This window comes from Leptonychotes weddellii, chromosome 9 (assembly GCF_054177405.1).
Source record: "Leptonychotes weddellii isolate Sample4059 chromosome 9, ASM5417740v2, whole genome shotgun sequence".
NCBI classification, from domain to species: Eukaryota; Metazoa; Chordata; class Mammalia; order Carnivora; family Phocidae; genus Leptonychotes; species Leptonychotes weddellii.
Genome location: NC_138377.1, coordinates 101,324,181 through 101,348,656, shown reverse-complemented (window position 1 = coordinate 101,348,656; position 24,476 = coordinate 101,324,181). Strand labels below are relative to the sequence as shown.

General features: G+C 46.5%; 1 protein-coding gene across 1 annotated transcript; it reads left to right on the top strand.

Annotated features, from left to right (window-relative positions):
- The first annotated feature begins 2,667 nt into the window (after positions 1 to 2,667).
- Positions 2,668 to 9,905, top strand: CYP1A1 (cytochrome P450 family 1 subfamily A member 1). Its single transcript, XM_031020847.2, has 7 exons — positions 2,668 to 2,824; positions 6,004 to 6,868; positions 7,402 to 7,528; positions 7,616 to 7,705; positions 8,012 to 8,135; positions 8,281 to 8,367; positions 8,531 to 9,905. Exons 2-7 carry the CDS (start codon positions 6,023 to 6,025, stop codon positions 8,814 to 8,816), a joined length of 1,560 nt encoding a protein of 519 aa, XP_030876707.1. The 5' UTR covers positions 2,668 to 2,824; positions 6,004 to 6,022; the 3' UTR covers positions 8,817 to 9,905.
- The last annotated feature ends 14,571 nt before the right edge of the window (positions 9,906 to 24,476 follow it).

Sequence of the window (24,476 nt, the reverse complement as noted above, 5' to 3'; positions counted from 1 at the left end):
GAGTGGTGGGGCTCCTTGCTCAGTGGGGAGTCTGCTTCTCCCGCTCCCTCTGCCCTTCCCCCTGCTTATGTGCTCTCTCTCTCTAATAAATAAAAAAAATTAAAAGTGTATACCTTAAAAAAAAAAAAAAAAGAGGAAGTAGAGGTGGTCCAGCCTGGTAGGTTCTCTCAAAGATTCTGGTTTTCCTTCAGATGGGAACTACTGAAGGGGTATGGTTGTGACAGAATGAGATTTCCCATTTTTGAAAAGACCCCTCTGGATGCCACAGGCTTGAGAAGGAATTGGAGGGAGTGACAGGCAAGTGGGAACCAGGTTTGGAGGCTATTTTTACTCTAGGGAGTGATGATGGGGTCCTGGCGGAGGATGGGGAGGACGGGGAGGATAGGGCAGTGGGGCTGGACAGATGTCAGGGGGGAGTAACCTATCCTCCACACGGTCTGTTCTCAGCACAGGAGCCAGAGTGATCTTCTTCACCTCACACCCCACAATGTGTCCATCTCACACACAGGAGATGTTTCTCAAGGGGGTGCTCTCTGTACCTGGGCAGGGGGTCACTTGAGGCTAGCAGAAATCCCTCACAAGACCACTGCCCATCTCCAGTGCACCTGGTACTGGCCCCTCCCTCCATCCCTCCCAAGGACCACCTTTAGGGGCCTTTGAACTTGCTGTTTCCTCTGCTTCCAGATACTTGTGCGCCTTGAGCCTTGATTCCACATTCTTGCCTCTGCTCAGTGTCATTTTCTCAGTGAGGCCTTCTCTGACTACCCTATTTTTTTAAAGTAGGTTCCACACCCAAAGTGGGTCTTGAACTCACGACCTCGAGATCAAGAGTCGCTTGCTCCACCAACGGAGCCAGCCAGGCGCCCCTGATCACCCACCCTATTTTGAACTGCAATTTTCCCCAGGGTTTTCTACCCCTTCTCTCCTTTATTTTTCTCTAAAGCACCTTTCACCCCCTGACATTCTCTTCTCTATGCATTATCTGGCCCCGCCTCGCCCCGTCCCCAATGTAAGGTCCATGTGAGCAGGAGCAGTGTCAGTTTTGTTCACTTGTATATCCATCGCCAGCATCCAGGACAGTGCCCGGCACATAGTAGGCGTTTGGTAAATATTTGTCCAATGTTTGAGTGGAGTGGTGAAAGGGAGGGATGAGGCTCTGTTTCTGGTTGGGCCGGCGGGTGGAAGTGTCATTCGCTGGGTCTGGGAGCACGGCGGGGAGGGCGGGTGATGTGATTAGTTGGGGACAGGATCAGCAGGACAAGCAAATGCGCCCCCCCCCCCCCCCCGCGCGCGCGCGTTCTACAGCGGGAGGGCTCGGCAGGGGCAGGGGCAGGGGCAGGGGCAGCTTCGGAGGCAGGCAGCCAGGCGAGCCGTGTGGCGCTGGGGCTGCGTGTCCTGCCACAGGCGTGGACCACAAATACCACACACGCAGGCTCCTGCTTGCAGGCAAAAGCCTAGCTCCGCACGCAAACCTGGGCCCTTTGCACCGCCCGCCCCCTCAATCCAATCACTCACCCGCCAGGCTTCCCGGTTCCTCTCCCTCCTCCCTCACCTCCAGGCTCGCCTAGAGTCCGGCTCTTTAAGAGCCCCGCCCCCGACTCCCCTCCCCCTTCGCGTGACTGTGCCGGGACCCGAGGTGGGGAGTCGGGCAGCTGGGTGGCTGCGCCCGCCTCCGAGCCCTTCTCACGCAACTCCCCGGCACCGCGCCCCCGGCCAGGTGGGGCGGGGACGGGCCGCGTGACCTCTGCCCCCTGGAGGGGTGTACCAGACACTTGCACGCTAGCCCGGGGGACTTCTGCGCTGGGCGCCCCCTCCCCTGCCCGGCCGGAGGGTCCCCCTCTCCTCGGCCACGGGGAGCTAGCCGCACAGCCCCACTCGCCGCAGCACAGCCCCACTCGCCGCCCGATTTCTCCGCCCCGCCAATGAGCTAGCAGCCCCGGGAGTCAAGAGGGAACCTCGAGGGCTTGTGGGTGCCAGCTGGAGGTACCCCGGGTTTGCAGCATTCCAAAGTGGCCCTAGAGCTAGTGAGGGCCAGTGAGCGCTCAGCGAGACTGCGCGTTTCCATCCATTCGCGTCTGTCTGTCGGGGAGCTCGGACAGCGGCTAGTCACCCGGGCTCTGGGGGCTCTTGGGGAACGAAGCCAGCCCTTCGGCGCCTCTGGCCTTCCGGCCCCCGTGACCTCGGGGCTGGGGTCGCCGTGCTTCTCACGCGAGCCCGGACTCGGTAACCCGGGGGAAAGAGGTCATCACACGGCAGCCCCGCCCCGCCTGCCAGGCCACTGTCAACTAGTAGCAGGGGGGAGGCATTTGCAAGCCCAGTGTTCCAGTGGATGCAAAAATTAGGCTGAGGGGTTCCCCGCACCCGGGCATGGAGGGCTTCCCATACCGGGTCTTCGGGCTGCCTTGAGACTTCTCCCTCAAATCCCCACCTCAGTTGGGGTCTGCGCTGTCCATAGGGACCTTGGAACTGGGGTCTCAGGTGTCTCCAGCCCTCACCCATTTATGTGCTGGCACTTGGATGAGGAGTCCCTATAGTGGGTTCTGACCTGTCCCTCTGAGTTCCCCCAACCCTGTCTTCTTCCCCACTTCCCAACCCCCTTCCCTCCCTTTCCCCTCTTTCCTAGAACCATCCCCCCCCCACTTTAGCCCGCCCCTCCCTCTCTCCTAGCTCCAGGGGGCGTGGCCAAGCGCACAAGCTGCTTATAAAGGTGGAAGTGCTTTCACCCTCATCAAGGTTCCTAGGAGCCTTCCCTGATCTTCTTTGGGGCCTCTGGCTTAAGAGACCACTCCTCCCAGCTCACTTCAGCACCTCCTCACAGCCACAGGTGAGTGCTGGGGACTTCTAGCTTGCCCTTTCTCTCCCAACAGAAAGAAAATTTTGATGCCTCCTAGGTTTTCCTAGGTGGCCACTGGTCTGGCACCTCAAAAAAGGAGGCTAAGAGTGTCCTTAGTGACAAGGGACTCTGGCTCCATAGTGGGAAGACTGAGGCCAGGGCAAGGGCAGGAATTACCCAAGGTCCCACAGGTAGTGCCAGAATTCTAGATTTTACATGGCCCCCCTTCAAGGACTCCAAGATTCAGGCTCCGGTTCCATTCCCACTGACTCTCTGAATGCCCTGGGGCTTCCCCCTCAGGGTCACCTGGGAGGCTGGAATAAGGACACCACTGTGGGAAGCTAGGATGATGTGCAGCCTCTTGTCCAAGCTGTGTGAGGAGGGCAGCTTCTCCCTGGGTGGGCAGGATGGATGGAGGGGGCAGGTTGAGTTCTTATCGGTTGTACCTTGCCTTATCTAAAAGCTACCCCTGGCTGTCTCGACCCTCCCAAGGCCTGGCTTGTCAGAGCCAAGATGTGCTGGCCAGGACAAGAGATGCTGATCTGAATGGGAGTCCTGGGCACTGTCCTGGGCCCTTCCCTATCCCATTGACTGCCTTCTCTGTCCTGTACTAGGGGGCGATCTGTGTGAGAGACTGCCAGCTGCAGAGCTGGACTATCAGTCCCTGAAGACTCACCAGTCACATCTTTCTTGGCCTCTTACCGTCTCGCTAAGGCTGGAGGTCCTCGGGGCACCCAGTGTGCAGAAGGGAAACCAAGGCACCCCAAGACCTGTCCCTAGTTCACTCAGGGAGTCAGGGCTTGAGGGACCCAGCTCCTCCAGGAGGCCTCCCTAGATGGATGGCTATATACTTACAGTAGGAGCCAGACAATCTCCCCATCTTGGCAGGTTCTCCTGTGGGGAAACCAGGATTCAGAAGGGGAGGTTCCCCAGGTCAGATCTGGGTTTTCTCTTCTCTGAGATCTAGCTAGGCCCCCTGAATCAGAGATCATATGCCCCAGACCCCCACCCCAAATGATATAACTGGAGCTCAGAAAGGCAAAACGACAAGTCCAAAGCCATGCCATTGAGCCTGGAACACTGGAGCTCCTCATCTCCAGTCCAGGGCACCTGGCAGGTGCCCCAGTCAGAGGCCAATGTCTTGAGGAGAATAGTCCATGAATTTGCACACCCTTTCTAGAACAAGCCTTGAGAGAAAGTATTGTCTCCACTTCTGTTAAATTTAGATTGATTCCTAATTTCCCTAATTCCAGTCTAGCATTTTCTTGCAGCCCTTATCTCGTGAGAGTCTTCCATTTATTCTCTGTTCTCCGGTGACTGGGAAATGGGGGAGGCCCAGACAGTTCATTCATTGAGAACTGAGCCCAGTGAAAATCCTGGCCTGGATTTCTGTGACCCAGAGCCTCAATGTAGCTTGTCTCCAGCTGCTTTTAAACCGTGGGTCAGTTGAACTCAGAGAGCCTCATGAGGCAGAGTAGTGTGGCTTAGGCAGTGGCCTTCAGGTCCCCTGTCCCTTCCCTGCCCTGTCCCAGGGTCTGGGGTGGCAGGATTCCCTAGACCCTGGGATGGAGCAGAAGAAAACTGAGAGTTCTGGGAGAGAATCTGACCACTCTTCAAAGGGAGGTACCTGTGACAGGAGCTGTGAACTTTCCAGGGAACTTGCCCTAAGAGGTCTGAGTCCAGGCTCTGTCACTGAGTGCTGGGTGACTTTAGGCAAGTCAATGGCCCCTCTGGAGGTCAATTTCCCCAAATGTGAAATGAGGCAAAAGGAGCGCATGATCCCTAGTTCTGATGGCAGTGTTTCCCCAAGTGTGGTGGTTAGTACTCAAGGGGATTGGGGGTGACACATGTCGGTTATGTGTTTAATATACATTAGCGGGGGAAAAAATCAAACCTGTACTTGGACGCAGATATTTTTGTTTGGGATGATGCTAAGTGGGTAGATTTAAAGTTGATTTTAGAAAAGCATAAAATAAGGGCGCCTGGGTGGCTCAGTCGTTAAGCATCTGCCTTCGGCTCAGGTCCTGGGATCGAGCCCCACATCGGGCTCCCTGCTCGGCGGGAAGCCTGCTTCTCCCTCTCCCACTCCCCCTGCTTGTGTTCCTGCTCTCGCTATCTCTCTCTCTGTCAAATAAATAAATAAAATCTTTAAAAAATAAATAAATAAATAAAAGAAAAGCATAAAATAAATAACAGTAGAGGTGCTATATGGGAATCACAGACTGATGTGTGGAAAACCCTGTTTTATTTTATTTTATTTTATTTTATATTTTATTATTTTATTTTATTTTATTTTTATTGTAAGGGGGCTCCACGCTGGGCTTGAACTCATGACGCTGAGATCAAGACCTGAGCTGAGATCAAGAGTCGGATGCTTAACCAACTGAGCCACCTAGGTGCACCAAGGAAAACCCTGTTTTATTTTATTTTATTTTTTTAAATTTTTTATTTATTTGCGAGAGAGAGAATGAGAGACAGAGAGCATGAGAGGGAGGAGGGTCAGAGGGAGAAGCAGACTCCCCGTTGAGCAGGGAGCCCGATGCGGGACTCGATCCCGGGACTCCAGGATCATGACCTGAGCCGAAGGCAGTCGCTTAACCAACTGAGCCACCCAGGCGCCCAAGGAAAACCCTGTTTTAGATTGGTGCAGGATTGTTCTGGAATTGGGCACTTTGGGTTGGGAGTATGGATCCAGCACTTCCTGACTGTGTAAACTTGTGCAAGTTACTTAACCTCTCTGAGCCTCTCTGTGGACAGGACTGAATGAATGGCTATGAAATTATTTTATTTCATTTTATTTATTTATTTGACAGAGAGAGCGAGAGAGCACAAGCAGAGGAAACAGTAGAGGGAGAGGGAGAGGCAGGCTCCCCGCCAAGCAGGGAACCCAATGTGGCGCTCAATCCCAGGACCCTGGGATCATGACCTGAGCTGAAGGCAGACGCTTAACCATCTGAGCCACCCAGGTGCCCTGGCTATGAAATTCTTGGTACACGGTGGCAGCTCAACAAACAGCTTCTCCCATCTCCTCCTCCCCTTCATGTCCAGTTAGCTGTTCTGGATAGGAAAATTTCTCCTTTCTTTGACCAGCATGCTGACACTTTAGGACATTGGTTCCTCATATCCCCCCATCTGATATCTTGGTCTTTTCTTCCCACCCCACCTCTCAGCAGCCATCTTGAGAACTCTATGCTGATGATGTTCTCTGCGTCCAGATTGTCCATCCCCATCTCGGCCACAGAGCTTCTCCTGGCCTCTGCCGTCTTCTGCCTGGTGCTCTGGGTGGTCAGGGCCTGGCAGCCTCGGGTTCCCAAAGGCCTGAAGAGTCCCCCGGGGCCCTGGGGCTGGCCCCTGCTGGGGAACGTGCTGACCTTGGGGAAGAACCCACATCTGGCGCTGTCCAGGCTGAGCCAGCGTTATGGGGACGTGCTGCAAATCCACATTGGCTCCACACCTGTGCTGGTGCTCAGCGGCCTGGACACTGTCCGGCAGGCCCTAGTGAGGCAGGGTGAGGATTTCAAGGGCCGGCCCGACCTCTACAGCTTCACTCTGATTACTGATGGCCAAAGCATGTCCTTCAGCCCAGACTCCGGACCAGTGTGGGCTGCCCGCAGGCGCCTGGCCCAGAACGCCCTGAAGAGTTTCTCCATTGCCTCCGACCCGGGTTCCTTGTCTTCCTGCTACCTGGAAGAGCATGTGAGCAAGGAGGCCGAGGCCCTCCTCAGCAGGTTGAAGGAACAGATGGCAGAGGTTGGGCACTTTGACCCCTACAGATATGTAGTGGTGTCAGTGGCCAATGTCGTCTGTGCCATGTGCTTTGGCAAGCGCTATGACCATGACGACCAAGAGCTGCTTAGCTTAATCAACCTGAATAATGAGTTCGGAGAGGCGGTTGCCTCTGGGAACCCTGTGGACTTCTTCCCCATCCTCCGATACCTGCCCAACCCTGCCCTGGATTTCTTCAAGGACCTGAATAAGAGGTTCTACAGCTTCATGCAAAAGCTGGTCAAGGAACACTACAAAACATTTGAGAAGGTACCGGCTGGGGAGAGGCAGGTGGGTGGTGGGAAGCAGTAGGGTTGGGGCCAGAAGGTCAGAGATAATTGGAGAAGTAGGGGATTTGGCAGGCTCTCAGGGCCTTCACCCTGAGATTTTGAGGTGAGTGGTTGAGTGGACTCCATCCTTGGCAGGGAAATAGAACTTTTCCCTGATTAGCCTTTCAATCCTTCCATCAGACAGCAATATTTACTGAATACCCAGTCTGTGCAGGACCCAAGGCCAGTGGTTGTGGGAAACAGGAAGAATTAAAAAGTTGGTCTCCTGGCCTCATGGGAGAAAGAAGGGTAAAGAGCATGTCTAGATGACCCCTCTCTCTCAGGTGTCCCTTGAGTTGGGGCTGCCAGTATTCCGAGGCAGGAGAGAGCCTTAAAGAGGCACGAGAAGCTGGGATGGCAGCCTTGAGGTAGAGGGGTCATCTCTTGAATGAAGGTTTGCGATGGTGAGGAACCAAGATGGAGAGGTTGGTCTGGGTTTGGGGTCTCGTTCACCTGTGGGCCTTCCCTACCCAGGGCCACATTCGGGATATCACAGACAGCCTGATCGAACATTGTCAGGACAAGAGGCTGGATGAGAATGCCAACATTCAGCTGTCTGACGAGAAGATTGTTAATGTTGTCTTGGACCTCTTTGGAGCTGGTATGAGCTACCCCATCGTGCCTTTCCTGGCCCGACTGCCCTGGCCTGCCAACTGCTTAATCTTTCCCTTTGTTCTCCCCTGGTCAGGATTTGACACCGTCACAACTGCCATCTCCTGGAGCCTCCTATACCTGGTGACAAGCCCCAATGTACAAAAAAAGATCCAGGAGGAGTTGGGTAGGTGGTGGCTTCCTTTAATGTGCTCAAGGCAGAGGGCCTGGCCAAGTTCTGGGCAGCCCCTTCATCCACATGGTCCTTTTTTATTTTATTTTATTTTAAAGATTTTATTGCGAGAGAGTGAGCGAGAGGAGAGCACAAGCTGGGGGAGGGGTGGGAGAAGGAGGAGCAGATTCCCACTGAGCAGGGGGCCCAGTGCAGGGCTGGTCTCGATCCCAAGACCCTGAGATCATAACCTGAGCGGAAGGTAGACGCTTAACCCACTGAGCCACCCAGGCGCCCCACATGGTCCTTTATGCTCTGCAGACACAGTGATTGGCAGGGCCCGGCAGCCCCGGCTCTCTGACAGGCCCCAGTTGCCCTACCTGGAGGCATTCATCCTGGAGACCTTCCGACACGGTTCCTTCGTCCCCTTCACCATCCCTCATAGGTGAGGCCCCATGGATCAACTGCTGTCTGATACTGGGCCTTCCTCCAGTCCATGTACCTGATCAGGGCCGGAGGGAGGGACAGGTATGGGAGGCACGGGGATGTCCTTGTGGTCCTGAGCTTGACTGGGCTTCTTTCTTCCCCAGTACCACCAAAGACACAAGTCTGAGTGGCTTTTACATCCCCAAGGGACGTTGTGTCTTTGTGAACCAGTGGCAGATCAACCATGACCAGTAAGTTGAGAGGAGGCAAGGGCAACTCTGCCCTCTCCCAAGCTCCAGACCCTGCTGTCCCTGGGCCACTTGCCCATCCCCTACTCTTTGGGGCTGCGGTTCAACCCACTTGATGCTTCTGAGCCCCCAGGCTACCACTTCAGCTGTTTCTCTCTGATTACAGGAAGCTATGGGGTGACCCATCTGAGTTCCGACCAGAACGATTTCTCACTCTTGATGGCACCATCAACAAGGCACTGAGTGAGAAGGTGATTCTCTTTGGAATGGGCAAGCGGAAATGCATCGGTGAGACCATTGCCCGCCTGGAGGTCTTTCTCTTCCTGGCCATCCTGCTGCAGCAGGTGGAATTCAGTGTGCCCCAGGGCACGAAGGTGGATATGACCCCCATTTACGGGCTGACCATGAAGCATGCCCGCTGTGAGCACGTCCAAGTGCGGGTACGCGCTTAGGGGACTGAGAGCCCTGCAGCCTAGCCTCTTGTCTACCTGGCCTATCTGGGCAGCCAGGCCAGTGGGCTGGCCCAGGGTCAGGGAGGTATTCTAAGCTTCAGCCTGAAACCCACAGATATTGGTCTGGCTGGGTTTTGCTGTCTGGGCTGCAGGCAAGCCTGAAGGATTGTGCTTGCCCCCCACCCTGGACTTGCTCCTCTGCATACTGACCACAGACAGTGAACACAGCAGGGGCCACAAAGGAGCAGATGGGGCCTTCTGGAGTTGTGCTTGAGCCAGGAGGCTTGGTTGGGTTAGGAAGTCCTAAGCCCCAGGAAACCTCGAGGGAATGCTCTAGAAGCCCCTAAGCCCAGGGGCTGGCTGGTTTTCTGTGGGGGCTGACTGGCTTGGGAAACATTTAGAGCAGGCCACACCAGGGCCTGTCCAATTTCTTTGACACTTAGGAGCTGTCACGAGTGAAGGGAAGAGGCAGCTTAGGATACTACCGAGCGATCTGACCACATGGTTCTGGGACACTGTGATGCCTTTTTCTGCTCTCCCTGCAGGCAGGAACAGGGCTGCCTCGGCCTTGGAAGGCCCCTGTTCCTGTCCAGGAGGGGCTGAGGACTTGCGCCTAAGAGGAGTAGAGAGCAGAGGGAATGTCTAGATTTCAGGCACCAGAGACCAGGTCTCTATGCCCTATATAAAAATGCCTTTTAAAAATGTTTGTACACAGGGCGCCTGGGTGACTCAGTTGGTTAAGCGTCTGCCTTCAGCTCAGGTCATGATCCTGGAGTCCCGGGATCGAGTCCCGCGTCGGGCTCCCTGCTCGGCGGGGAGTCTGCTTCTCCCTCTGACCCTCCTCCCTCTCATGCTCTCTGTCTCTCATTCTCTCTCTCTCTCTCAAATAAATAAATAAAATCTTAAAAAAAAAAATGTTTGTACACAAGAAGCTTTTTTTCCACCTGCACTGTACTGGCATGTCTGCATTTATCATATATAAGAGCTTAAGAACAATTTATTGAGTGCAATAGAAAAATTCTAACCCAAATATCCAGAAATGTGTAAGAAACCTTTACCTAAGCTAAATAAAGATATTATCCAGAAGTCCTACTGTGGAAATTTTTTGACTTTTTTTTTAAAGATTTTATTTATTTATTTATTTATTTATTTATTTATTTATTGCACAAGCAGGGGGTGGAGTAGAGTGACAGGGAGAAGCAGGTTCCCCACTTAGCAGGGAGCCTGACGTGGGGCTCAATTCCAGGACCCTGGGATTGTGACCTGAGCCGAGGCCAGCTGCTTAACTGACTGAGCCACCCAGGCGCCCCAGTTTTTTGGCTCTTGAATGAATCCATCACTCCTCTACCTGCCCAGTCTGAGCCCAGTCTCATGTTGGGTTCAACTATGGGAGGAAGAAGAGGAAGAGGAGGCAGTGAAGAGGTGAAGGCATGGTTCTCAGAAGCTCGCCATCCAGCTGGGGCACAAGACTACCACTTCACTGCCTTCCCCTAATTGATCACACATTGATGAAGTGCATTCTCTAGACCAGGCACTGGGGGCTATAAAGCAAATAAAACATGGTCTCTGCCTTCAAAAACCTCCCAAATTGGTTGGAGGAACCAACTCATAAACACATCATCCACTTCCTTGTGATGAGAGCTCTACCAGACAGATGCATGCAGGAAGGCGAGGCCCAGAGCCAGAGCTGGAGGACGGGGTGCAAGGGGATGCTGCAGATCTTGGAGACAGCTATGCAGATGCCTCCTTGAAAATGAGAAACGGGGAGTGCCTGGGTGGCTCAGTCTGTTGAGCCTCTGACTCTTGATTTCGGCTCAAGTCTTGATCTCAGGGTCGTGAGATCGAGCCCTGCCTCATGCTCTGTGCTCAGCGGGGTGTCTGCTTGAGATTCTCTCTCCCTCTCCTTCTGCCCCTCCCCTCCACCCACGTGTTCTTTTTCTCTGTCTAAAATAAATAAATATATCTTTAAAAAAATGAACAATAATAAGCTGCAATGTCTAGGAATACACACTTGGTGACGAATCTTATAGTAAGAATAAGGAAATGATTACTATCAGGATAGGGGCAGTGGTTACTCTGGTGGGGAGGGAGTGTGTTATAATTGAAATAGGACATGTAGAGGGCTTCCAGGATGACCGATAAAGTTCCATTTCTTAACTTGGGTGTGTTTCAAAGATACTTTATCTATAAAAATAAGAAAAAACACAATTAACTTGAACTGCTCTTTGCTTTTTAGAAATGTAATAAATATATATGGTCAATGCCCTTCAACGAAAGACCACCAAGAACACACCTGTAGTGAAGCAAGCTGGGTTTATTATTCATTGCAGTGAGGGAGAATGCACACCATAGGAAACTGTGGGGTGTCTCAATAAGAGGAATGTTAGAACTTCTTACACAATTTGGGCTTTGGGTGAGTTATTTAGGGGGGTTTAGCTCTAGATTGGATGCTGTTAGAAAGTGGAGACAATTCTATGATTGGGTATTTTGTGGGTAGCACTGTGACCTAACTTCTACCTATGCTTAGACAAAATTATGAAGTGGCCTTGTTTTTTTTTCCATTTTTAAAAATTTTGGTAAAATACATATAAATGAAATGTACCACCTTAACCATGTTTAAGTGTACAGCTCAGTGATATTAAATACATTCATAATGCTTGCAATCATCCCCATCATCCATCCCCACAACACTTGTCATCTTGTAACTCTAGAACTCTACCCATTAAAAGCAAAACTCCCTATTTTCTCCTTCCTGCGGCCATTCTACTTCTGTCTCTACAAAAAGTGACCTTATTTGTTTCATTTTATCATGTTCTCAGAATAACCTTGTATGAGGTTGGTGTTCTGTAAGAAAAGAGCCAGAGATGGGGCGCCTGGGTGGCTCAGTCGGTTAGGCGACTGCCTTCGGCTCAGGTCATGATCCCGGGGTCCTGGGATCAGGTCCCACATCAGGCTCCCTGCTCTGCGGGGAGCCTGCTTCTCCCTCTCCCCCTCCCCCTGCTGGTGTTCCCTCTCTCACTGTGTCTCTCTCTGTCAAGTGAATGGATAAAATCTTAAAAAAAAAAAAAAAAAGAAAAGAGCCAGAGAAGAGGGGAACAAAGGACTGTGAGCATTAGACCAACCTGTGATAATAGTGAGGTCTAGCTGTGATCAGTACACTATTTCCAGCTATTGGGGGCTGTTCTTTCTCGGTCCTCCTTTTGGGTCAAGTGCAGACAAAGTTAGGTCTTAGGACATTCATCCATTATTATATCCAGATTTTCATCATTGCCAGGGTTTTGAAGATTAAAATAAATTTGCTGATTAAGAACAACATCTACTGAATGTCATCTATAATTGACCCAGGATTCATCTTTTCTTCTGTTGTAGGATGAGTTATTGGACCATCTGACATGACAATGGCTGTCCTCCCAATAGTGTCCTAGTAGTTCTTAGGATTCTAGATAGGCTATATAGGCCAATTGTAACATAGGCAATTATCAGAATCAAAATGACTATTAGTCTTTTGATAGGTCTGGAAGCCAAGGTCCTAGATTATTAAATCCAGGCAATCAAAACGTGTCCCAAAATCAAGTAGGCCTATTTTAGAGAGTCATTTTCTTTTTTGCCTTATAGTATTTACACAGATGCTGCAAGTAGTGTTTGCTATAATCCAAATTTCCCCTTGATTGATTACAAGGAAATCATGGCTATACAATTATCTCTGACAACTCTAGTTAATGAATTTAGACTAGTTTGTTTAGAACAGAAGTGTGGTAATATATGACATGATAGGTCAGCGACAAGCTTTGAACTTTTTCTACTTGTACTAGTCCTATTGTTGTAGTTGGCGGAGGGCACACGAAGAGGGAATCACTTATCCCTTCTGGAAGGTCTCCTGAATAATTTATGCTTGCCTCATTTTGGGGGCTTCTGAGTGTCTTTTAAGGGAAGCATATATACTTTAGTGCCTGTAAAAATACAAGCACATGAAAAGATGCTGAACCTCACTCATCATCAGAGAAATGCATTATCAAAACCACGATATATCACCTCACACCTGTCAGAATGGCTATTACAAAAAGACAAGAAATAATAAGTGTTGGCAAGGATGTGGAAAAAAAGAAACCCTCATGCACTGTTGGTGGGAATGTAACTTGGTACAACTACTATGGAAAATCGTATGAAGTTTCCTCAAAAAATTGAAAATAGAAATTACCATAGGATCTAGTAATCCCACTCCAGGTATTTATTTGAAGAAAACAAAAACACTAACTCAAATATACATTCCCATGTTTGTTGCAGCATTACTTAACAATTGTCAAGATATGGGGGTACCTGGGTGGCTCAGTCAGTTAGGCGTCTGCCTTTGGATTCTGTCGTGAACTCAGGGTCCTGGGATGGAGCCTTGCATTGGGCTCCCTGCTCAGCAGGAAGCCTGCTTCTCCCTCTCCCTCTCCCTCTGCCCCTCCCCACTGCTCATGCTCACACACACACTCTCTCTCAAATGAATAGATAAAACCTTAAAAAAGAATAGCCAAAGATATGGAAGCAACCTAAGTGTCCATTGATAGATGAATGGTTAAAGATGTGTGTGGGGGGGGGCACCCGGGTGGCTCAGTCGTTAAGCGTCTGCCTTCAGCTCAGGACGTGATCCCAGAGTCCTGGGATCAAGCCTCACATCGGGCTCCCTGCTCCACGGGAAGCCTGCTTCTCCCTCTCCCACTCCCCCTGCTTGTGTTCCCTCTCTCGCTGTGTCTCTCTCTGTCAAAGAAATAAATAAAATCTTAAAAAAAAAAAAGATGTGTGTGTGTATACACAATGGAATACTACTTATCCATAAAATAAATGAAATCTTGCCACTTGTGATGACATGGATGGACCTTGAGGGCATTATGCTAAGTGAAATAAGTCAGATAGTGAAAGAGGAGTACTGCATGATTTCACTTACAAGCAGGATCTAAAAATCGAAGCAAACAAACGAAACAAAATTCAGACTCAGAGAGAGAGAACAGAGCTGTGGTTGTGAGACAGGAAGGGGATTAGGGGTGTGAAATGGTGAAGGGGATCAAGAGGTACATACTTTCAGTTATAAAATAAATAAGTCATGGGGATGTAAGGTACAGCAGAGGGAATATAGTCAATAACATTGTATTGACTTTGTATGGTGGCAGAAGATAACTAGACTTATCATGGTGACCGGTTTGTAATGTATACAAATGTTGAATCTCTGTGTTATAAACATGAAACTAATAGAATATTGTATGTCAATTATACTTAAAAAAACAAAAAAACAAAAAAAAAGAAATACTATGTATTGCTGTGGAAATGTAAAATGATGTTGCTACTTGGGAAAATAGCTCCTTAAAAGGTTAAACCCAGAGTCACCATATAATCCAGTAATTTCATTGTTAGGTATATACCCAAGAGAACTGAAACATATATCCACACAAAAATTTGTACATGGGTGTTCATAACAGTGTTATTCATAATAACCAAAAAAGAATAAATCAAATATTCATCACCTGATGAATGGATAAATAAAATGTGGTATATCCATACAACGGAATACTTTTTCTCTCTCTCATGTAAATAAATAAAATCTTAAAAAAAAAAAAGCTAGTTTCAAAAAATAAATAAATAAATAAATTTAAAAAGTAAAAGCTAGTTTCATTAATCTTTTCTATTATTTTTCTGGTCTTTGTTTTGTTTATTTCTGGTCCGATCTTTGTTATTTAATTCTGCTAACTTTGGCCTTAGTTCCTTCTTTTTTTTTTTTAAAGATTTTATTTATTTATTTGAGACAGAGAGAATGAGAGACAGAGAGCATGAGATGGAGGAGGGTCAGAGGGAGAAGCAGACTCCCTACCGAGCAGGGAGCCCAATGCGGGACTCGATCCAGGGACTCGATCCAGGGACTCCATCCAGGGACTCCAGGATCATGACCTGAGCCGAAGGCAGTCGCTTAACCAACTGAGCCACCCAGGCGCCCGGCCTTAGTTCCTTCTTTTTCTAGTTCCTTGGGGGTATAAAATTAAGTAGTTTATTTGAAATCTTTCTTTTTTCTTAATGTAAGCATTTATTGCTGCGAACTTCCGTCTTTGAACTGCTTTTGCAACATCACATAGGTTTTGGTGTACTGTGTTCCATTTTTATTTGCTTTGGGGTATTTCTTGATTTCCCTTTGGATGTCTTCTTCGACCCACGGGTTGTTCAGGAGTGTGTTGTTTAATTTCTACATATTTGTTCATTTTTCCCTCTTTCCTCCTTTCAGTTATTTCTAGTTTTATACCAATGTGGCTGGAAAAGATACTTGGTATTATTTCAATATCCGTAAATTTGCCATGACTTGTTTTGTGACCTATCATATGATCCATCCTGGAGAATGTTCCTTGTGCACTTGAATAAAATGTGTATTCTGCTACTACTGGATGGAATCTTCCATATATGTGTGGTAGGTCTATTTGGTATAAAGTATGGTTCAAGTCCAATGTTTCCTTGTTGATTTTCTCTCTGGATGGTCTATCCATTGTTGAAAGTGGAATATTGAAATCATCTACTATTATTACATTGCTGTCTACTTTTCCCTTCAGATCTGTTAGTATTTACTTAATATATATTAGGTGCTCTGATATTGGGTGCAATATAGATATATATATTTCTTTTTTTTTTTTAAAGATTTTATTTATTTATTTGACAGAGAGAGAATGAGAGAGAGCACATGAGAGGGAGGAGGGTCAGAGGGAGAAGCAGACTCCCCGCCGAGCAGGGAGCCCGATGTGGGACTCGATCCTGGGACTCCAGGATCATGACCTGAGCCGAAGGCAGTCGCTTAACCAACTGAGCCACCCAGGCGCCCTCTTTTTTTTTTTTTTAAAGATTTTATTTATTTATTTGAGAGAGAGAGAGTGAGAGAGAGAGCCCAAGAGGGGGTAGGGTCAGAGGGAGAAGCAGACTCCCTGCTGAGCAGGGAGCCAGATGTGGGACTCGATCCCAGGACTCTGGGATCATGACCTGAGCCAAAGGCAGTCGCTTAACCAACTGAGCCACCCAGGCACCCTAGATATATATATTTCTATTATTATATCTTATTGATGAATTGACCCCTTTAACATTATATAATGACCTTCTTTGTCTCTTGTTAGCATTTTTGGCTTGAAGCCTTGTTTTGTCAAAATACAACTACCTATGCTGTCTTTTGGTTTCCGCTTGCATGGAATATCTTTTGCCATCCCTTCACTTTGAGTCTTTGTGTGTCCTGAAAACTGAGGTGAGTCTCTTGTAGGCTCCCTGCCCAGTGGGGAGTCTGCTTCTCCCTCTATACCTCTATACCTCTCCCTCTATACCTCTCTCTCTCTGTCTCTCTCTCAAATAAATAAATAAAATCTTTAAAAAAAAAATTTAGGGCGCCTGGGTGGCTCAATTGTTGAGCGTCTGCCTTTGGCTCAGGTCATCGTCCCGGGGTCCTGGGATCGAGCCCCGCGTCAGGCTCCCTGCTCAGCGGGAAGCCTGCTTCTCCCTCTCCCACTCCTCCTGCTTGTGTTCCCTCTCACTGTGTCTCTCTGTCAAATAAATAAAATCTTAAAAAAAAAAAAAATCTAATTTCTGTTTCCCAGCTGCCTTTTCCTATACCCTAAGTTTCTTTTATCTTTATCTTATTTTTTATTTTTTCCTACATTGTTTTAAATAAATCAACAAGGATTCTTTACTTCAGGAAGGATTAAGATTCTTAGTGATTATCATGCTTTTATTATGTTATTGTTTTAAATATTGTTATTATTATTCTGATTAATGAGGTAGCCAAGATAACATATTCCTTGTTCTTGAGGCCAGTCTGTTCTAACAACTTTTTTTTTTTTTTAAAGATTTTATTTATTTGACAGAGAGAGACACAGCGAGAGAGGGAACACAAGCAGGGGGAGTGGGAGAGGAAGAAGCAGGCTTCCCGCTGAGCAGGGAGCCCGACGTGGGGCTCCATCCCAGGACTCTGGGATCATGACCTGAGCCGAAGGCAGACGCTTAACGACTGAGCCACCCAGGCGCCCCTCTAACAACTTTTTTAACATTGCCTTTCCAAAATTCAAAATAATGAAGTATTAAGTCTTTGAGATAGTGATGGATGGTTATACAACCTTGCAAATGCACTTAATGCCATTTAATTGAACCCTTAAAAATGGTTAAAATAGTAAATTTTATGTTATGTGTATTTTACCACAATTTTTATTTATATTTTTTAGGATTTTATTTATTTATTTGTCAGAGAGAGAGAGCGAGCACACAAGCATGGGGAGCGGCAGGCAGAGGGAGAAGAAGGCTCTCTCTGACAAATAAATAAAATCTTTAAAAAAAAATAAAAGAACAAGAGTCTATTTTTTTTTTTTTAAAGATTTTTTACTTGACACAGAGAGACAGCTAGAGAGGGAACACAAGCAGGGGAGCGGAAGAGGGAGAAGCAGGCTCCTGGCTGAGCAGGGAGCCCGATGCAGGGCTCGATCCTGAGCCAAAGGCAGACGCTTAACGACTGAGCCACCCAGGTGCCCTGGGTCTTTTGTACCTAAATTGACTTTGAGGTTTCCCAGATGGTCAGTGAGAAACCACAGAGATTTGCTTCTTCTCATGAAAGGAGGAATAATAGGTTTATTTGTTAATTTCTAGATTTTATATAACTCGAAGTATTGGAAAATTCTTTTGTTTTTCAAACCCTGGATAAAAACAAATTAAATCTGACACATCAAAAAAAAAAAAAGAGGCCAGTTTTGATATATACATATTTTTAAGATTTTATCTAGGGCGCCTGGGTGGCTCAGTTGGTTGCGCGACTGCCTTGGGCTCAGGTCATGATCCTGGAGTCCCGGGATCGAGTCCCGCATCGGGCTTTCCTGCTCAGCAGGGAGTCTGCTTCTCCCTCTGACCCTCCTCCCTCTCATGCTCTCTGTCTCTCATTCTCTCTGTCTCAAATAAATAAATAAAATCTTTAAAAAAAAAAAAAGATTTTATCTATTTACTTGACACAGAGAGAGAGAGAGAGAGAATACAAGCCGGGGGAGTGGCAGAGGGAGAGGGAGAAGCAGACCCACCCCCGCCGAGCAGGGAGCAGGATGCAGGGCTTGATCCCAGGACTCTGGGGCCATGACCCGAGCGGAAGGCAGAAGCTTAATGACTGAGCCACCCAGGCGCCCCAGGTCAGTTTCAGATATTAATATAAGTATGTTTTAGGGACTATATATATTTTAGCTTGAGAACAGGCATTCTTGTGTTCACCTACAACAACTGAAACAGTAACTGCACACAGGCTGATGAACAACTTTTGCATTTCAGTTGGAAACAATCATAAGAACAACTTGGTGGGGGGCACCTGGGTGGTGCCTAGGCTGAGCATCTGACTCTTCATTTTGGCTCAGGTCATGATCTCAGGGTCGTGCGATTGAGCCCCACGTCAACTCCATGCTCAGTGCAGAGTAGGCTTAGGACTCTCTGTCCCTCCCCCTTGCTTTCTCTCTCTCTCTCTCCCTCCCTCTCTCTTTCTAAAACAAACAAACAAACAAATAAATAAATAAAATCTTTTTTTTTTTTTAAAGATTTTATTTATTTATTTGACAGAGAGAGAAAGCACAAGTAAGCAGAGAGAGAGGGAGAAGCAGGCTCTCCACTGAGCAGGGAGCCGGACGTGGGGCTCGATCCCAGGACCCTGGGATCATGACCTGAGCCAAAGGCAGCCGCTTAACCGACTGAGCCACCCAGGTGCCCCTAAATAAATAAAATCTTAACAGCAACAACAACAAAACTTTGTGGTATAAGTGGCAGACTGAATGTGTATTATTTTCAAGAAAGGATTCCACTTCCCTTGTTCTAGTATTGTTGATATTAAAATAAATTAACCAGAGGGGCGCCTGGGTGGCTCAGTCCTTGGGTGTCTGCCTTCGGCTTAGGTCATGATCCCAGCATCCTGGGTTAGGGCTAGGGTTAGGGTTAGGGTTAGGGTTAGGCATCAAGCTCCCTGCTTGGCCAGCTTCTCCCTCTCCAGCTCCCCAGTGCTTGTGTTCCCTCTCTCGCTCTCTCTCTGTCTCAAATAAATAACATATTTAAAATAAAATAAAATAAAATAACCAGAGCCATTCAGTCTTCTCGAGTAGGTTTTTTTAAAGATTTTATTTATTCATTTGACAGAGACAGAGAGAGAGAGAGCACAAGCAGGGGGAGCGGTGGAGAGGGAGAAGCAGGCTCCCTGCCGAGCAGGAAGCCCAGTACAGGAACTCCAGGATCATGACCTGAGCCAAAGGCAGATGCTTAAGCGACTAGGCCACTCTGGCGCCCCTCACCTTTTAATTCTGCTAAAAGATACATTGTTAATGATTTAAATCTTTCTTTAAAAGGTAAATCTTTTGGGGCGCCTGGGTGGCTCAGTCGTTAAGCATCTGCCTTGGGCTCAGGTCATGATCCCAGGGTCCTGGGATTGAGGCCCGCGTGGGGCTCCCTGCTCCGCGGAAAGCCTGCTTCTCCCTCTCCCACTCCCCCTGCTTGTGCTCCCTCTCTCACTGTCACTCTGTCAAATAAATAAATAAAATCTTAAAAAAAAAAGGTAAATCTTTTGATGATTTACCTTTTAATTATTTTAATTCTAATTCTCTTTTTTTATTATTTTTTTATTTTTTATTTATTTTTTATTTTTTGACAGAGAGAGAAAGACAGCGAGAGAGGGAACACAAGCAGGGGGAGTGGGAGAGGGAGAAGCAGGCTTCCCTGCTGAGCAAGGAGCCCGATGCGGGGCTCGATCCCAGGACTCTGGGATCATGACCTGAGCCAAAGGCAGAGGCTAAACGGCTGAGCCACCCAGGCGCCTCTAATTCTAATTCTCTTAATAATGAAATTTAAATTTTTAAAATTTTCTGACCATCCTCATCTAGGACTAACTTTTTATATAAAGACAGCTCATTTGGGGGCACCTGGGTGGCTCGGTCAGTGAAGCATCTGCCATCCACTCACGTCATGATCCTGGAGTCCCAGATTGAGCCCCACATCGGGGAATCCCTGCTCAGCGGGGAGTCTGCTTCTCCCACTTCTTCTGCCTCTCCCCCTGCTTGTGTTCTCTCGCTCTCCCTCTTCTCGCTCTCAAATAAATAAATAAAATCTTAAAAAAAATAAAGACAGCTCATTTGTTAGATTTAGTAGCTACCTCAGGAAATTTAACTTGCTGTTGAATTTGTCATTTGTCTCCAAGAAGAGTGGGGAGCTCTCTTCTATTAAGGTATTCTGTTAAAGATGCCACCAGCTGCAATTGTAATAAGGCTCATTCATGGGAATTAATTTGTTCTGATTGACCCACAATTAACAACTTTAATGTAAAAAGAAAGTACATCATACAGACTGATTATATTGAGGAAATGAAACTAGTTATAAGAGTTCAAAAAATTTTCTAGATTATATGGTTTGAGTTAAGATAGCTCATGTAAATATGACATAAATATCTCAGTTATAAAGGACGATAGGTTTGGGCGCCTGGGTGGCTCAGTTGGTTGGGCGGCTGCCTTCGGCTCAGGTCATGATCCTGGAGTCCCTGGATCGAGTCCCGCATTGGGCTCCCTGCTCGGCGGGGAGTCTGCTTCTCCCTCTGACCCTCCCCCCTCTCATGTGCTCTCTCTCATTCTCTCTCTCTCAAATAAATAAATAAAAAAAAAACTTAAAAAAAAAAAAAGGACGATAGGTTTTCTGTAAAGCCGTATAATAAAATCTTGCTGATTATGTCACATGACAAGAAGTAACCAATAACACTTTGTGACACTCAGCTAATTGATCAAGGAAAATGTCCCTGTGCTGGCAGGACTAACTACATTCTTTTGGTTGTCTCTTTAGACATATTTAGCTATAATCATTCCTAGACATCTGAGAAATAGTAAATTTAAGAAAACTACAGACTGTACCTTAAGTGTTTACGCCAAACAAATATTGCTCCACAATGGGGACCCTGAAGGGAGTGAGAAGCCTGCTACCTAGGAATGTTTTTTTATGCCATTCGTGGATTTTAATACTATTATATTCTCTGATAGTCTCTCAGATGTCTTACTCTGCTCTCAGTGGCATGCCTCTTGAAGTGCAGATCATCTAGGAGGAATCCAAGAAATGACTTTCCTACCCTTCGTGAATGTCTTTGCTCCTTGATTTGGTACACCTGCACTGGAACATTATATGCAAAATCCTTTTCTTTCTATAACATTCATTATTGATGTCCAGTGAAAAAGCCTTGATTCATTTGCCACCATGGCATTAGGTTATAGAATTAGACTGAGTTACTTGTTGGCTGGATAAGGTGCTGTCTGTCCATTAGGAAATACCTCCTCTTGTATAATTGGAGAAATGCTTCTGCTTAAGTAGAAAAATCTTTATATAAAATTAAAAATAAGGTAGTTGGGGGACGCCTGGGTGGCTCAGTTGGCTAAGTGTCTGCCTCTGGCTCAGGTCTGATCCCAGGGTCCTGGGATTGAGCTCCACATAGGGCTCTCTGCTCAGCAGGGAGTCTTCTTTTCCCTTTCTCTCTGTCTGATGCTCTGCCTGCTTGTGCTCTCTCTCTCTCTCTGTTAAATAAATAAATAAATAAAATCTTTTAAAAAATATGCTACTTGCTTTTTTTTCTTAATATATTTATTTATTTGACAGAGAGAGACAGCGAGAGAGGGAATACAAGCAGGGGGAGTGGGAGAGGGAGAAGCAAACTCCCCACTGAGCAGGGAGCCCGATGCAGGGACTCGATCCCAGAACCCTGGGATCATGACCTGAGCTGAAGGCAGATGCTTAACAACTGAGCCACCTAGGCACCGCCTACTTGGCTTTTAAAAATACCCTTTGGAATTAATTCTCATGGCTAGCTCTCAGGAAGACATGAGTTATGGTTTAGAAGTGCTTTTTAAACTCTTCTCAAGGTTCTAATTGGTATTTTTACATCAGAGTGACAGGACGCTTGAACTCTAGAGTCCTAGAAGCTACTGTGCAACTGCTATTTTGAAAATTGATTCATCAAATGATATTGCAGAGAAAGAAAGTGGATTAATTATTTGAACAACTGATGATCAACTGGACAAAGAGAAGGAATAAACACAGCTGTGAAGATCTGGGGACATGAATCCAAATTTAGTGGTCTCTTCTTAGATTAAAAAAAAGGATCAAAAGGGAGATTTTAAAAAGGACAAACAGGGTGCTGCTACTGATAATAAGTATCGAGGGCATAATATTAGGGCTTATGTTCATTGAAATCATATCAATGTCAATGATATGCTGAGAATATTGTTCTTTTAAATCATAAGACCTGGGAAACTTTGTAGATGCTTAACCAACTGAGCCACCCAGGTGCCCCGGTATCAAAATGTTAATGAGGAAAGTTGAACCCTTACCTCACACCACTTACAAAAATTAATTCAAAATGGATCAAAGAGCTAAATATAAGAGTTAAAATCATAAAACTCCTAGAAGAAAAACACAGATGCACATCTTTGACAGTAGTTTCTTAGCTATGACATCAAGAGGCATCTGGGTGGCTCAGTCGGGTGGACATCTGACTCTTGATGTTGGTTGGCTTGGGTCATGATCTCAGGGTCGTGGGGTTGAGCCCTGCAACAGGCTCTGCACTCAGCAGGGTCTGCTTCTCTCTCTCTCCCTCTGCCCCTCCCCCCTGTTTCTCTCTCCCTCAAATAAATAAATAAATCCTAAAAAATAAAAAAGATATGACATCAAAAGCACAACAACAATAGAAAAAATAAATTGGACTTCATCAAAATAAAAAAAAGTAGTTTTTTAAAGGACACTATTGAGAGAGTGAAAAGACAATACACAAAAGGGAAAAAATATTGGCAAATTACATATCTGATAAGAGACTAATGTCCAGAATATATAATGAACTTTTCAACCCAGTATCAAAAAGACAAACAACCCAATTAATACATTAACAAAAGACTTGAAGAGATATTTCTCCAGTGAAGATATACAAATGGCCAAGAACATAAAAAGAGGGCGTCTGGGTGGCTCAGTCGTTAAGCGTCTGCCTTCGGCTCAGGTCATGATCCCAGGGTCCTGGATCGAGTCCCACATCGGGCTCCCGGCTCCGCGGGAAGCCTGCTTCTCCCTCTCCCACTCCCCCTGCTTGTGTTCCTGCTCTCACTATGTCTCTCTCTGTCAAATAAATAAATAAAATCTTTAAATAAAATAAAATAAAATAAAATAAAATAAAATAAAATCATGATTAATGGTCTGTCTCAAAATTTTCATGGGTAATTGTTAAGATAGCTTTCAAAGTCTTTGGTAACCTGAAACTTTAAAATTTTGCTTGGATGATAAATTGAATTCATTGGACATCTAGGTCTTTTACAAATAGGATAAAGTGCTAGAGCATTGATTACTGGATGTAGGTTTGTGCTTTTGACTTTTTTTTTTTAAGATTTTATTTATTTATTTGACAGAGAGAGACACAGCAAGAGAGGGAACACAAGCAGGGGGAGTGGGAGAGGGAGAAGCAGGCTTCCTTGCTGAGCAGGGAGCGCCCGATACGGGGCTCGATCCCAGGACCCTGGGATCATGACCTGAGCCTAATCAGACGCTTAACGACTGAGCCACCCAGGCACCCCAGCTTTTGACTTCTTATTGCAAATAAACTAAGGATATTTAAGTCTGTTGGTAAATCTGCTTTGTGCTTAATAGATTCATAAAATTGCCATCTAAAGAATTCTGGTGTGACAGTTCACAATTGGTTACTACTTAGTTTTCACAGGAGACTAAGGTCTCTAAGAGTTAAAATTCTGCTAAATGTAATTAAGACTGATGGAAATAAGGGAAGCATTGTTAAATAATAAGCCTTAAGTTGTATTGCTTGGGTAAAAGCTGTAATTATTCTAGAGATGATATGCAGTTCCTAAAGTTTTAATGTGTTCTGGTATAAGGCCATTACTTAATATTCTGATTACTTAAGTGTTGTGTGTCACAGAAATAACCAGATTTCCTTGCCAGCTATGTTGTATTGTTACCTCTCATCAAATCTTTAACCCTGTCCATTTTTGAATCTTTTGTCATGAATAGTTGTTGTTCTTATTCTCTTGCAAAACGTGTTTCATCTCAAGGGGATTCATAAAAAGGGCTTTTGACAAATACAGGGTTTTTTTTTTTTTTAAAGATTTTATTTATTTATTTGAGAGAGAGAGAGCATGAGATGGGGGAGGGTTGGGAGGGTCAGAAGGAGAAGCAGACTCCCTGCCGAGCAGGGAGCCCGATGCAGGACTCGATCCAGGGACGCCAGGATTATGACCTGAGCCGAAGGCAGTCGCTTACCCAACTGAGCCACCCAGGCGCCCCCAAATACAGGTTTTTATTATCTTTAAGATCATAAAATTGAAATGGGTAAGAATTTCCAGAACCAACTAAGCTGAGGATGATTATAGTTTGACTCTGGTTTAAAACATTGGTTCTCTAATATATATTCTTCCAGACTAAGGAAACTTTCTCTTAAGACATCAATGATATACAGAAATAATAATAAAATAAATTAAAGCCTTTAACTTTTCTATCTGAACCCTCTGAAATTCAAAGGATCTCCATAAGTATTCCTTCTTTCATCAAGTACAGTCATTTGCATAAGTTCATTAAGAATCTGTTCTTCTTGGGCACCTAGGTGGCTCAGTGGGTTAAGCCTGTCTTCGGCTCAGG